The sequence below is a fragment of the Xiphophorus maculatus genome, chromosome 22 (assembly GCF_002775205.1).
Source record: "Xiphophorus maculatus strain JP 163 A chromosome 22, X_maculatus-5.0-male, whole genome shotgun sequence".
In the NCBI taxonomy this organism is placed as follows: Eukaryota; Metazoa; Chordata; class Actinopteri; order Cyprinodontiformes; family Poeciliidae; genus Xiphophorus; species Xiphophorus maculatus.
The window spans coordinates 15572194-15586160 of NC_036464.1; the positions used below are offsets into that span (position 1 = coordinate 15572194).

The 13967-nt window shown below is 37.0% G+C and overlaps 1 protein-coding gene across 1 annotated transcript in view; it reads right to left on the bottom strand.

The window, feature by feature from the left end:
* Window positions 1-6044: 6044 nt before the first annotated feature.
* Window positions 6045-13967, bottom strand: part of LOC102238207 (zinc finger CCHC domain-containing protein 24) — a 42162-nt gene continuing 34239 nt past the window's right edge. The window contains exons 3-4 of the mRNA XM_005801596.2: window positions 9961-10125; window positions 6045-7078 (exon numbers count right to left, since the gene is read on the bottom strand). Coding sequence (XP_005801653.1) covers window positions 6965-7078; window positions 9961-10125 — 279 coding nt within the window. The 3' untranslated portion in view covers window positions 6045-6964. The remainder of the gene's footprint in view (window positions 7079-9960; window positions 10126-13967) is intronic.

Sequence of the window (13967 nt, forward strand, 5' to 3'; positions counted from 1 at the left end):
ATCCCTTGATAAAATCCAGTGAAGCTAATTGCTTACAACCTTGTTAGTTTCTAACGTCCACCTGTGGCTAATTGAATCCAAGTATAAATACAGCTGTTCTGTAAAGGGGTCAGAAGGTCATTGGGGAGCAAATGGCATCACTAAGACCAGGCAACACACAACAAAAGCTAAAAGAAGCCCCATTTAAGGTTCGTAAGAAATCGTGTATGGTACAAGAGACATGCAGAAGGTGCTAAAAATGACATGCGTTGTGCTGTGTGAAGGCAAACTAACACCGCACATTACCCCGAACACATTATTCTAGCAATAAAAAGTGGCAGTGACATCACCATGCTCGGGGGAAGTTTTCGTCTCCCAACAGAATTGAAGCTGGTTCGAGTCGATGGGAAAAGGAATGGAGCAAAAATACTGAGTAATCCTGGAAGAAAAGCTGCAAGAGCCAGGAAAAGAATTGAGACTGAGTGGAAGGTTAACCTTCTCGCAAGACAATGACCCCAAACATTAGAGCCAGGTTTTAAATCATAACCTGTTAAATGATTAAAATGGTCAAGCCAAAGTGCAGCTGGAGCTGTTTCGCCAGGAAGAATAGTGGGAGAAAGTCATTGAATGTGCAAACTGGTAGAGACATCCTCCAAAGACTCTCCTTTAAGCTATTAACTTAGAGGGTTAAATACAAATGGACACCTCACTTTTTGTCTTTTATTTGTAAGAAAAAAAACCCCCTGAAAACTCGGGTATCCTTTCCACTAACTACAGTAAATGGCACTACTCTGTTGTGGTAGTTTATAAATTCCTTATAAACAACTTTCATCTGTTGTTGCAACATGCTAAAATGTGAGAAAGTTCTTCTACACTGGAGACATCAGGAATCAGTGAGGAGGTATTGGCTGAAACCAGACACAAGATAAATAAAAACAAAACACACTTTGAGAAGATATAAATTTGCCTTTTATTCATCAAGCTCTCAACAGCTCCAAAGCACTAAAATGTTTTCCCATCTATCAAATAAGGCACATTTTGGAATGCCGTTTCATGGACGTGAAAAACAGACCTGTGGCCGACGCTCCAAACCTCTCCGGTCCATATTTCCCCAAAAAATAAAAAATAAAAAAATCATTCACCTCTCGCCTGCGTTCCGTCCAATTCAAACATAACATTATTGCAATATTGCATTGCAAACATCTCAAGAGATACACACACACACACACACACACACACACACACACACACACACACACACACACACACACGCACACCCCACAGAGAGAAACAGAACGTTCCAGCTCGACCACATTTAAGTGTTAACACATTACATTCAGTAAATATGTGTTAATCATAGAGGATACACTTCTGTTAAATGAAATACTTCAGGACTAAAGTTGCTGATAATGTTAAAACTACTGTAAAGGATTTAAATAAGTGTAAATTGCACAAAGTAATATTTCATCCAGATCCAAACACATGCACATGCAAACTCGGGACAGTTATTTGTCAAACACACCTTCCTGACAAAAGCATAGCACGTCCTAATCTACAAATACATTTTCTTCTAACAGTTTCCTGTCGTTGCTGCTTTAAGCAAACTACATCTCACAGTTTAATGTGCTTATACAGTGGTGAATATCCATCACTAGATAAGAAACAACAAAAACATCATCTCTGCATGTTAACACAATGAATTTGCATATTAGTGTTTACAAAAAGAATACCTACGGCTTTAAGGCGGGTTAGTTGCATATCTATGTGGGTTATTTAACACTGCTACCACATGAAAAATACAATGGCTTATAAATGAGAAAGGGTATTAATTATGTACCAGCTTTTTCTCTAATAATATTCTATGTAGACATCAATATTTCCTTCTTCGTGAAACTTTGTTGCATATTTTATACAAAAAGTGTTGTAAAAAGTCCATAAATATTTCTGCAGGATATTCCTCCAGACGAGTGTAAAATAAAACAAAAACAATTTCCCAGCTTTGATTATTTCTCAGCAATAGGCCCTTCTTTATAGACAAACAAAAAAAAGCTATATATTGATAAACATCAGAACTCATGGCCATCAAATATATACATAAAACATCTTAGTCAGGGAAATAAGTTGCAGATTGCTTTAGAAATTTCAACATCTAGTAATGTTTCCAAAATACACATCTTATTTATAGAAAACAAAAAGCAAATTCTGATCTGGTGATGTACTAGAAAATTCAAAATAGTCTACAAGTTCATTCTCTGTTTTTAATGTCTTCCATCATTTGATTCTAGAGACGTCATTTATAATGGCACCATTATGTCCCGTTTCTGTGTGGAACCAAACTTTCTGATGGGATTTTCTTCTCCCATAATAACACTGTTACTCATGAGGTTAATTTATAAGGCAACATTGGTATGTAGTCTGGCAAACCAGTTAGTGTCACTGAACAAAGCAAACGGAGAACATTAACAGTAAGACAAATGGATTGTTCCCATTAATGGATGACTGTAAAAAATAAAAAAAATCCCAAATCTTCTGTTTAAAGGGGCACTCCGCCAGTTTAATAAATAAAGTTAGCCCATTCTCAGGTTTTGAAAAAGCAACACCTTTTTGTAGACTGAGAAAATTACGTCAACAGCATCCTAATGACACGTAATCTCACTTCATCTGGAAATACCAATTAAAAGGCTTCTGAGTTTTAAGCAGAAATGCATCAAGAAGACAACTGATGACTAGGACTGACTTTATCCCTAAAAAGCTATGTACCTGATCATTTTTAATGTCAGTCAATGTGTCATAGCTAAGTCAACTGTTTACACTAACAACACTCTTGAGTGTGGAAGTTGTAATGGAGGAAAGAAGACTCAGCTGTTCCAGTATTAAGGTGATATAAAGTAAAGCACAGAGGGTGTGAGAAGATTCCAGAAAGGAACAACTTTCTATAGACATTTTGCCTCCTCCTTCCGACTGCTACTTTTAAACAGGGAACGAGACATTTGCAGATAACAGGGAGCCAAACATATTTAATTATGTTCCTTTGTTTTTTCCTCTTTAATGGATCCAGTTTTGCCTGTTATGAAATGTACTGGAGTTGAAAGAGTTGGCTTTGTTTTGGAAATCAGCTAAAAGTCCATTTATTTTTACATCAAATGCACACAAAGAGACTGCTGTTTACAGTTAGAAATCCTAAGTTTCAGTGTTCTAACTTTGGTTTTGGAGAAAATCATTGTTTAATTTGATGTTTTATTGCATTTTATTTCGATTGCGGAAAGTACAAAAAAAGACAGTTTTGTTTTGTGCAGCTCTTAAAGAAGTCAGAATTGGTGAAAATGGTCAGCAACAGGTTGGAGATCTCTAATATTTGCATCTTGACTCTTGATACCACATGGCATTCACAGGAAATCAAATCACAAGGGATCTTTACACCTGTCCTGTGAATGCAATGTGATCCTACTGTTAATAGCACAGTAAGAGGTGGTCTTTATGTAGACATATGGCCAAATGCCTTTAGTACTCAATAAGCAACAAGTTTTGTGCTACAATTAGGTGCCAACTGTTTGCATAAGCATTTCATTGCAAGCAGATGAGGAATGAAAATGCACTAAAGCCCATAACTGGTAAAATAAACAAGCAAAACAAAAAACATCTAGTCTTTGCAAACAAATATTCTGTAAGCTAATTGTATTTAGCAGGGAAATCAGATTGCATCACATTTATGCCAGGCATGAGTCGATGTACTTCCAGCTCTCCATATGTGATTTAATCATCCCAAAAACACAAGTTAATGCCAGGTGTGATGTCATCTTTTAACAGGCAGTGTAGTTTATAAAAGATTATGTTATGGGACCATATGGAAAACAAGTCAGTGGGATTTTGAGTTTATTCCAAGTGACTGAAAGTGAATAAGACATTTGCTTTTGTTAGTGTTAAGCCTTTCAGCTTTGTGAACTAAATCCCTGGAGTGCCCTTTTAACTGAAAAGTTGGCATTTAGCTTCATTTCCACACACACAGCAATGTACCAGTATGACTCCAAATACTGCAAGTAAATGTGGATGGGTTTTTTTGTTTTGACAAAAACAATATTTTCCTGGATAAATGCAACCACAACAGATTATAAGGAGAAACAAAACGAAGCGTGAGGTCCAAAGTTTTATAAGCATTTCGTTCTGTTGTGAGGATCTAAAAAGAAATAACATCTATGTTGATATTCCATGACAACAGACCTCAGTGGGATTGTTATTGCCAGCTGGAAACGCTGGTCCAGCAAACTGCTCTGAAGCAAACACCCGCCATGCCAGTTCAACCGCTAACAGAGGGGCTTTAATCTTTTTCTCATCCTTTGTCACATCTTGAACCTCCATCAGACTTTCTGAACATCAGTTAGCACATACACAGTTCCACCTCTGAGCCCACGGCACTTACCCTTTACTCTTGAAATCTTTTGAAGGCACGTACATGTTACAGTATAAAAATATACTCAACCAGCGTTTAAAAGGCTTCAGATACAGTACATATAATGGGGATCACAACTCGCATGGAAGAGAATCCTTTAAAGGTAGATTCCAATCATTTGAAACTAATATAAAACTCCCTCTGTAATTCTTCAGATGTACAGTTTGATAATACCTCCTGACGTCACAAAGCTTATGATAGAAGGCACTGAAAAACTGTGTTACATCACTTTCAGTATACATAACAATTATCAGCTTTGCCTTTCACTTAGCCAGAGTTCAAATTCAATTCCTCCACTTATAAATTATCTCTGCACTTATTCTGAGCTAAAACAGATACTTCAGGATTTTCAAAGTGAGGTTCCATCGAAAAGTTATAATTAACCAACATCTTACCAGCAGTAGATAACTTTCTAAAAGAAAAGCAAAGACCAAAGCAAACAGCTACCATCCTACACAAGGCACATGCCAGTATTAGATTATCACAGTATGATAAGTTTGAGTGACAATACTATAGTATTGCAGTATTTACACAAAATGAACAAAATATATATATAAAAAACATTTCATGCCTAATTAATTTATAACAGGAGAGCGACAATTATTCTAACTGCTGCTAAATAATTAACATATTGCTAATTATTGCTATAATAATGTTATATTTTACAATTGCTTACAGTTATTTTAATAGACTTAAAAACTCTAAAAAGCACCCACAAGATTTAGTAGTAGTTTTTCTGTTCTTGTACTTCCTTTTGATTTTATGATTTTACTTTGTAGAGTAAAATTGGGAAGGTTAGTATCCTTCTTTCAGCCACACATCTGGCAGTCCACAGTAACATGTGGGGGAGGAGCAGTCTAAAGATACTTATTGCTCCATACTGTTCAAGAAGATGCTGGTGACTTCTGCAGTCTCTTTTGAATCTCAACATAAAAATTTTAAACTGAATGAACGGTATAATGGAAACATTTACTGGTACTGAAACTGTATCTTTGAAACCTCAGGAGGATTAAATATCAGAAACCAGCTCATGCGCTCTCCCAAATCCAAAACTTTTTGTTTAAGCCAGCACTACTTAGTGAACATGAAAACTCTTAAATTGTTTGCATTGGGGTGCTTTTACACAAAAGTCAGTTATTATTTTTAATATTAGGAAAATAATGAAAGTAGGAGACAGAGCACCAATAATCTTCCTGTGCAGATAACCCCCACTGTAAAAGTGATAGCACTTTAAAGGTTCCTACCAGACATTTTTCCTACACACTGCTGGCCCCTCTCAGACTAGAGGTTAGCTTCAGCCTATGGATTCAGCTAATTTGGATTTATATAAAATAAAAACGCAAGCAGGCATCATAACTTTTAAACAAAACCTCTCTTCAAATAACCTGAACCATACCTGTAGCCTTCCTGCATAGCCTCCCTATTCAGTTAGCTACTGGACAAATGGTGAAGGCCTTGGAAATATCTACCAAATATAACTACAATGTATTTCAATTCATTTACTGGCTTGTCAAATGCTACAGTTTAACTTCTAAGCTTTTTATATATATATATATATATATATATATATATATATATATATATATATATATATATATATATATATATATATATATATATAAATTTTAATTCAATTCAAAGCATGGCAAGAACTTCATTGCTATAAAGAATACTGTTTAACAAGATCATATTCAGACTGAAACTATAGATTGACTCTTCTTTTGATTTGAAACTACAGTAATCTGTCCAGCATTTGCTGCTGCTCAATACAGCTATCTCCAAATTTGCAAAGCAAAGAAAAATCCCTAGAGGGGTTCGGTGAAACCGCTTCTGTCAACATTTTCAAAAATCCATCTGAGGAGCGACGCTATACGACTGAACCTACAGTAGTTCCTAAATACACATGGAAGCAGTAACACAATGTGATACACAAACATAGAAAAAAAATATTCCATATGTCCCAGTTAAAATTCAAATTGCACACTAGAAGAAAAGGAAATAAATATGTGAAATGTAAGCTCGGGATGCATGGCACTTTATCCCTCAATTAATTCACAGTTAGTAAGATGTGCTGCTGACCCCTAAAACGAGCGGTCGAAGGCCTTCTTTTTCATTTTACCATCGCTAGAAGCCCTCTGACTAAAATGTTCACCACATCGCATACTTCACTTGGCAAGAAAAAGGAAAGCAGATCTCTGTAAACACAAAGCCAACGAACCCCAAGGTGAGGTATTGACACTAAACATATCGTCAGTGACACCAATACGATACATGCTTGGTGCTAATTCATCGATACATTAATTTGCTGGAGTTAAATATACATTTGGAGTAATGCAGTTTCTAGTACATGGTTTTACAATTTGTTGGAAAGCGTGCAAGATGAATGATCCTGATCTTACAGAAGGAAGGTGTCAGAAATAAAGAGAGGACTAGAGCTACCGTCTGGAAGCAGAGTGGACAAGAAGGGAAGACCTGCTTGTCAATAGGCAGATAACATGAGTTATGATGGCAAAGTTCTTTCCCTCTGGGTAGAGATGATTATTGCACGCGGCGGCAGTAGTAGCCCAGGACTTTACATTTCTCACACAGGTGTTGTGGATGCTCTTTACTCTGGTCAGACACATCCAGGCCATCTGGCTTCTCCAAAGGTCGCTGGAGAAACAAACAAAACAAATAATGAGTCAGACTAATTAAGTAAAGAAGGGCACTTTGGTTTTGACCTGTTAACTGCAAGGAAGTGCTTTCCATCAGGTTGTTTGCCAGATCCTACAAATAAAGTCATAACCTCTTATTGCCAACAGATGGTGCAAATCTGAATGTTTTTATGTCGCAGAGTGCTATTCTCAGTTCTGGCAGAATACTTATAGGTACATCGATACCAGAGCCCAGACTCTGATTGGCTGAATAGTCCCACATGTTAACTCCTTCCCTAAATCGGCAGGCGCAGTCTCTCTGGTGATAAACGTTTACATCAAATCCTGTTCACAAAGTTTCTTCTTCTTATAATCTCTCCAATTTAACTGAGGCGTAAACATTTTGATGTCAGTCAGAAATAAATCCCCTGTTTGTGATAGAAATCCTTCACTTAGAAGGGGAAATTTGACATTTTCAAATTTCAAAATGATTTATGGAGACTCATAAAACTGAATTGATTATGCACATTTAAATCAAGTAAAGCTGTTAGTTACTACACTATAAACTACAGAGCGAGCAGTTTTATCAGCAGTATGTCTGGCCTGATGGACACCACATGGAAGTTCTTCATAAAACAGGTTTTTATACTAAACACAGTTAGCTCAGAGACATGTAAAGCCTCAGCATGCTTTCGCTGTAAAGCATGTACCAGAAAAGAGGGAAATTTTCATCTGATTATAATGGACTGTTTGGAAATATTAGCATCAGGTTTCTTGGAATCATTATCAGCTACAAAGGAAATGTTTCAGAGCGAGCACGTTTGGAGGTGATTTTAACAGCCCATCTGGAAATTTTTCCCTCTCATTTATTCCTTTCTTCTCTGGAGTTTTTTCCCCCCTCAAAACACTTATTTATTCCAACTGCTTTAACTAAAGGAAACCTGGTTAGTATGGGTCATTACAAAGACATACTTCAGACTTCCACTAATGACTCTTCCAGCAAGATCTGGGGCTTTACTACTGCTGCGTCAAAGACATTAAGTCCCAAAGCAAAACTGGAAAATCTAATGGCGATTTTATGGTGCTTCCGTAGTGGTTTCAGGGAACCATGGTGGACATTCTTTCTCCTGCTGAACTGCAGTCGAGCAAGAGACTCATTCAGACTGAGGAAGTTAATTGGCTACTATTGTCCTATTGAAAACTAGTTTGTGTGATATAACAGTGGGATGCTGTGAAATCAAGATTCGATGAAGTGCGAAAATATTCGAGTTGGGACTGTTCTGATCCGATCTGGTGTTGTTCTTAGATCAGATATCAGGGTGAGTGAGGCCACTGATGCATAATCCCAATTCAGGAATGATTGTTTGTTGTCAAAATATTCCTGGACACGTTTATAATATAGCATTACCAGGAATCTCATTAAATAAACCAAAAACTCATCATAAAAGCAAACAATGTGCAGTGACACTTTACAGAGGAGACATAAAAAGCCACAGCTGCTGACTAAATATCAGAAAGTTGTTTTAGTTTAGATTTTTGAGCTCTCATACTCTATCAGGGAGAAAATGCGATGTAGAAATGTCAGCACTCTGTTAGAAGACACAAGTTATGCATTTTCTAGGATCTGGAGCATGTCTGTGTTTCAGTCAGGCCATCAATCACTAAAATGCTAAAAAAAAAAAAAAAGTTTAAAATGGCAACTTTTTAGGTATTTGGTTGTTGAGCTTTTTGTTCACTTCAAATGCTGCTATCCTAAAGTAGATACCTGAACGTCTGCTCTCACAAAGCACCACCTATTTCCACAAAAGTCCTTCTTGGTGCTGCAGTCTCCAGCAGATCACCCTTCCCACACACAGCTCCTCCAGACTAGCAGCAGCAGTAACTAGCAAACACCTGTTGGAATTGAGAGTCTGCTGAGCTCATTATACAAACTACGTCTCAGTTCAACGCTCCCAAAACCGTTATATAGTTCAGATACAAAAGGATATAAAATGGCAAAATGTGCCTGGAAAAAAATAACACCGTTCCTTTAAAATAGTTTGCATAAAAAGAACTTGACACCCAATCAGTTAAAGCTGAAAATTCCTGGCATGACTTCCAGATACAGTTCAAATCAAAATAACAATTTAAAGCTTATTGATTGAAAAAGAAGAATGTAGTTAGTTTGGTCAATATTCTTAGGGATCGGATAACAAAGCTGAATTTAGATGAAAACCAAATATAAAATTGAAGCTTTACTTTCAATTGTTTCACCTGTGACACATGGGGGAAATCTTTTATTTTCAGCTTCAGTTTTTGTAAAGGTTAGCAGAGAGCTGGGCCTCTAGCAGTCAGCCTAATTTTATTTCTGGAAATGGAATTGCAGGAATGTGGAGAAACATAAATATTAAAAGATGAAGTGTTAGGGATAAATATATCTCCAGCTGGAAAACAGTGGATTCTTTCTTCGCCTCTGCACCAAAATAAGCTCTGAGAAACATTTTTTGGACAGAAAGCAAAACACTGGTTGTGCACCATGTTAATTGCAGCATGTGTGGTTTGGAAAAAAAACCCCATTATGGTTAATATGATTTCATGTTTTCTTCCTGAACATGACAAGACTTTATGCCACTTCCTAAGTGGCATAAATTTCTACGTGAGGCATTCATAAATGCGTTTTTCTTTGAGTCTTGAGCAGATTAACTGCCTAATTATAAATATTTATGCATCAGGAAATGTAATTTGTTTATTCAATGTTTGTACATCAGTGTAGATAAAGTGGTTTTTATTTCCCTTAAGTGAGGCCATCTGGAAAATCCTTGAACCAGAGTCTGAATTCAGTTAACTTTAGTTGAAATGAGCCAGACTCCGTGTGCAACATTTTCCCACTCAGATCAAGTCACGATATGTTGGCTGATGTACCTGTTTGTGTGGATAGACGTTGATGTGGCATTTGATGCATTCCTGTCCCATGTTGGCCCAGGAGTTGCCACTCATCCACTTCCTCTTACACTTGGGGCACTTGTACTCGCCAAAGCATCTTTTCTTCCCTTGGTAGGGTGTCAGTCCTTCCCCCTTGGGTCTGGCCTATCACAGCAGAAAAATAAGAATTTTATTCGGCTTTAGATCCTTGATATGATAAAACAAAACAAAACAAAAAAGCAACAGCCCAAAGTTGTTGTTTTCCTGCAGAGGGACATTTTAAAACACACTTCTGTAGCACACGGGTAACAACTGGGTGTTTCCATCTTCGTTACACTCATATATCAAAGTTCATCACAAGCAGAACACTCCTACACACAGTTTTGGCTCGATATGCGGTCATCTAAATGACGTTTGCTTCCATTACAGCTGTGTTAAATTATTCCTCTGATTCTCAACAGGGAGATGATTGCGAACAGTCAGCCATGAAAAAAAAAAAAAAAAGCATTCGCCCGAGGACGATATTGTCAAAAGGCGCCGCCCCATGACTTCATGTTGGCAGCTGTTTTTGAGCCACTATAATAACATTTGGTAAAGAGACTATTTTTTCCCCCGTATAGAAGATTGTCGCAAACATACACCACAGATGACATCAACAGCATAAATCACAGGCTGCCAAAATAAACCCGAATATAAATGTATCTGTTAGTTTGTTAGAGCATGTCATTATCAATCTGAAATCTCTGCTTGGCTCCAGCTCTCTGTCAGATAAGTGGAATCAAGGAAAATTTTCAACATGCCTTTTTTGCATGGAGTGATATCAGATGTGGCAGAGAACAAAAAAAAATCTTGATGCACAGCATGCATGCAGCTGATGGCAGCTCTCCAAAAAGTCAGGAAGCTCTTTGGCCTTTAAGTGATATCTAAACTATCTTGACACTCCTGACTCCATGCAAGATCATTTTGGGAATCATTTTTAGACATCTTGGATGTGGATGATGAGGGGCGGATGGGAACAAGAAGACAGGTGACAGTCAGAGCAGTGCCTTGCGAACATGAACTCCTTGAGCTTTTTCACATTTTTTCACGTTAGAACCACAACCTTCGTTTTATAATTTTATAACACACAATTGATAAGGGAAGGACAATGATATATGATTCTTAACATATTTTTTAAAAATCTGCAACATGCACTTTTACTCATCCCCCTGATTTAATTCCTCATAGCACCACAGCTTAAAGTTACAGTCTTTAGTTACGTGTCTTAACCTGATTTGCGTATCTACAAACTACTTTTTTTATTTGTTGGTGAAAAAAATAAGCACAGCCCAAACAGTACTGTGGAAATGTGCATCAAAATAATGGGAATAAGAGCTTCGTCAGTTCTATTGAATTAGTTTCAAGAAAGGTCAAAGTTCCCCTTGCTGATCGAAACTACTCTCTTTACCATATCAATTACAGGTTAATGCCATCAACCTGCCAGTATATGGTAATAAAGTGCAATGCAAAAAGGTATAAATGTTAATTTGTTCCTGTTAGTGTTAGCCTCATAAGTTGTTTGACCTGATATGCCCAAACCTAAAAGACGCCTATGTTCGTTTCCTGGTTGTATCATGAATGTTGTGGTTATTTGTATTCCTACCAATGGTATTTGTATTTTTCTAAGCAAATTACCCTTGGGAATAATAAACTTTACATTGATCTCCTTTTCTATCCAGTCAGCTTAGGTGCACAAATAAACAATGGTATTTTTGCAGCCATTTATTTTCAGATGATTTGGTTTCCTTGATAAATTTATCAAAAACGCTGAAACCAAGTACAGTTTTCCTTCCACTTCACAATCGCTCACCAGTAAAAGATGCGAAGACATTCAAGGTCTAAGAAAACTTATGCAAGGCACTGTATTCCTGGCCGTTCCTCCCAGCCTGAGTGTGAGTAATAGAAACTTAAATCAGCAGCATCTGGTGCTTTCCAAAAAGACGTCAGCACTCTGCATCAGCACTAGCAGGTCCGGAGTAAGTATGCAGGGCTGGGCTTCCATCTGGCTCTATGGGACCATGACCTCAAGCCCCAACTGTCAGTGTTGCATCCTCAACTGAGAACGCATGCAGCCTGGAAAATCTGACTCCTGCTGGCCTTATCCACATCAGTCCTTATTCACTCTGCCTGGTGTTGCTCTCTTGATGCAGTCATAGCAATCAGTGCTATGAGAACGTTTTGCTGGAAACTTTGCTGCAAATGATGCATCTACTATATGGTCCAAGTATAAACCAGCTGACATTATTGTTTGTAAAAACCTAAATACGATGATGTAAACACTATGGAAATGTATGGGCGCACAGAGCTTAATACCCGGAGGGTATAATCTTAACCCTTGATATTCCTTTAGAAATAAACGTAGAAGATAATTCCAGCTAGAGCTGTTTGTACTGATGTGAAAGCTAAAATCTCTGATTTTGCAAACAAGACTGAGCAGAACAGAAACAGAACTCATTCACCTCATGACCATTTCTTATTTTGCTCCAAGCTAGTTTCCAGAATCTGGCCCTTGGCCTCTGGCTGCACATCACGATCTGCCTTTGCTTTAAGACTTTCAGATTACCTCAGACCTCTCTGGACGACCAAGCTGTAGGAAAAAGATGGATGTTAAATTTTTAAACCTTTGATCATGTTGTACACATCATGACTTTTAATGGGTAAGACATTTGACACAGAACACAACATGGTTCATTATGTACAGTTCTTTCATTGGGAACTGTATGTACACAGAATAATTTATTCACTTGCGTGGACAGCTAATGATTTCAGTATTCTTTCCATAATCTACTCATAATCTACTCCAGTAAAATTTGGTTACTCTGTGTGTTTTTGGTCTAATCAGGGCTCAAAGTGTATAATATCACAAAGGTTGAAAATGGCCCAAACAATTAATAGAACATTCTCATTCTTCAAAAATGAAATGAAATTACAGTTGAAACCAGATATTTACATACACTAAATAAAAGGACACAAACATGTTTTTAAGACTATCTGAAGTTCAGACAAACACAACTTTAGAATTACTAAAGTTATTTCTATTTGCTAAATGAAAGAAAACAGCAAGAAAATATTTAGAATTTTTTTTTTTTAGTTTTTCTCGAATTCAAACACCTACTCATCAGGGGTAACTGTTTTTTAAAATGTGTGAATTGGGTTAAACCTTTTGGGCTTTCTTCCACAAACCTCTGATATGTTAATTGACACACTTGAGTTCATTGGAGTCGCACCTGTGGATGTAATTTAAGGCCACACCTGAAACACATTGCTGTCTTATTTGACACAATGGGAAGGTCAAAAGAATCAGCCAAGATATAAGGAAGAGAATTGTGCAGCTGCAAGAGTCTGGTTCTTCCTTGTGAAGAACCAGCATCTTCACAAGTTTCTTGGATTTGTTCTGAAGTCAATCTGCAAATATTGAACCAAAATACATTAATCTCTACGACACAGAATCCATTTTCCTTCTGAGCAGTTGGACATTCCCATCATGTATCTACTTCTATGAAACTGTTTGAACAGAACCTTAAAGCATTGATGAGTTGTTCACAAGGAAGAACCAGACTCGTGCAGCTGCACAGTTTTCTTCCTGATATCTTGGCTGATTCTTTTGACCTTCCTTTTGACCATCATACCGAGCAAGACAGAAATGTGGCTTTAAATTACATCCACAGGAGTTTCTCCAATTAACTCAAATGTGTCAGTTAACTTATCAGAGGTTTGTGGAAAGAAACCCAAACTTCTTATGTTTATATATACATTTTGAAATGCAGTTATTTCTGATACTGAACAAAGAATGTAAACTTCTGAAATTGAGAAAAGTTGCTAAAAATATTCTAAAAAATTTTCTCACTGTGTTTTCTGGCTTTTAGTAAATAGAAATATTTTTTGGTGATTTTAACTAAGCTTAAACAAGAAATATTTTGTATGAACTTCAGACAGTGATTAAAAAAACGTTTTGTCTTTTTATTCAG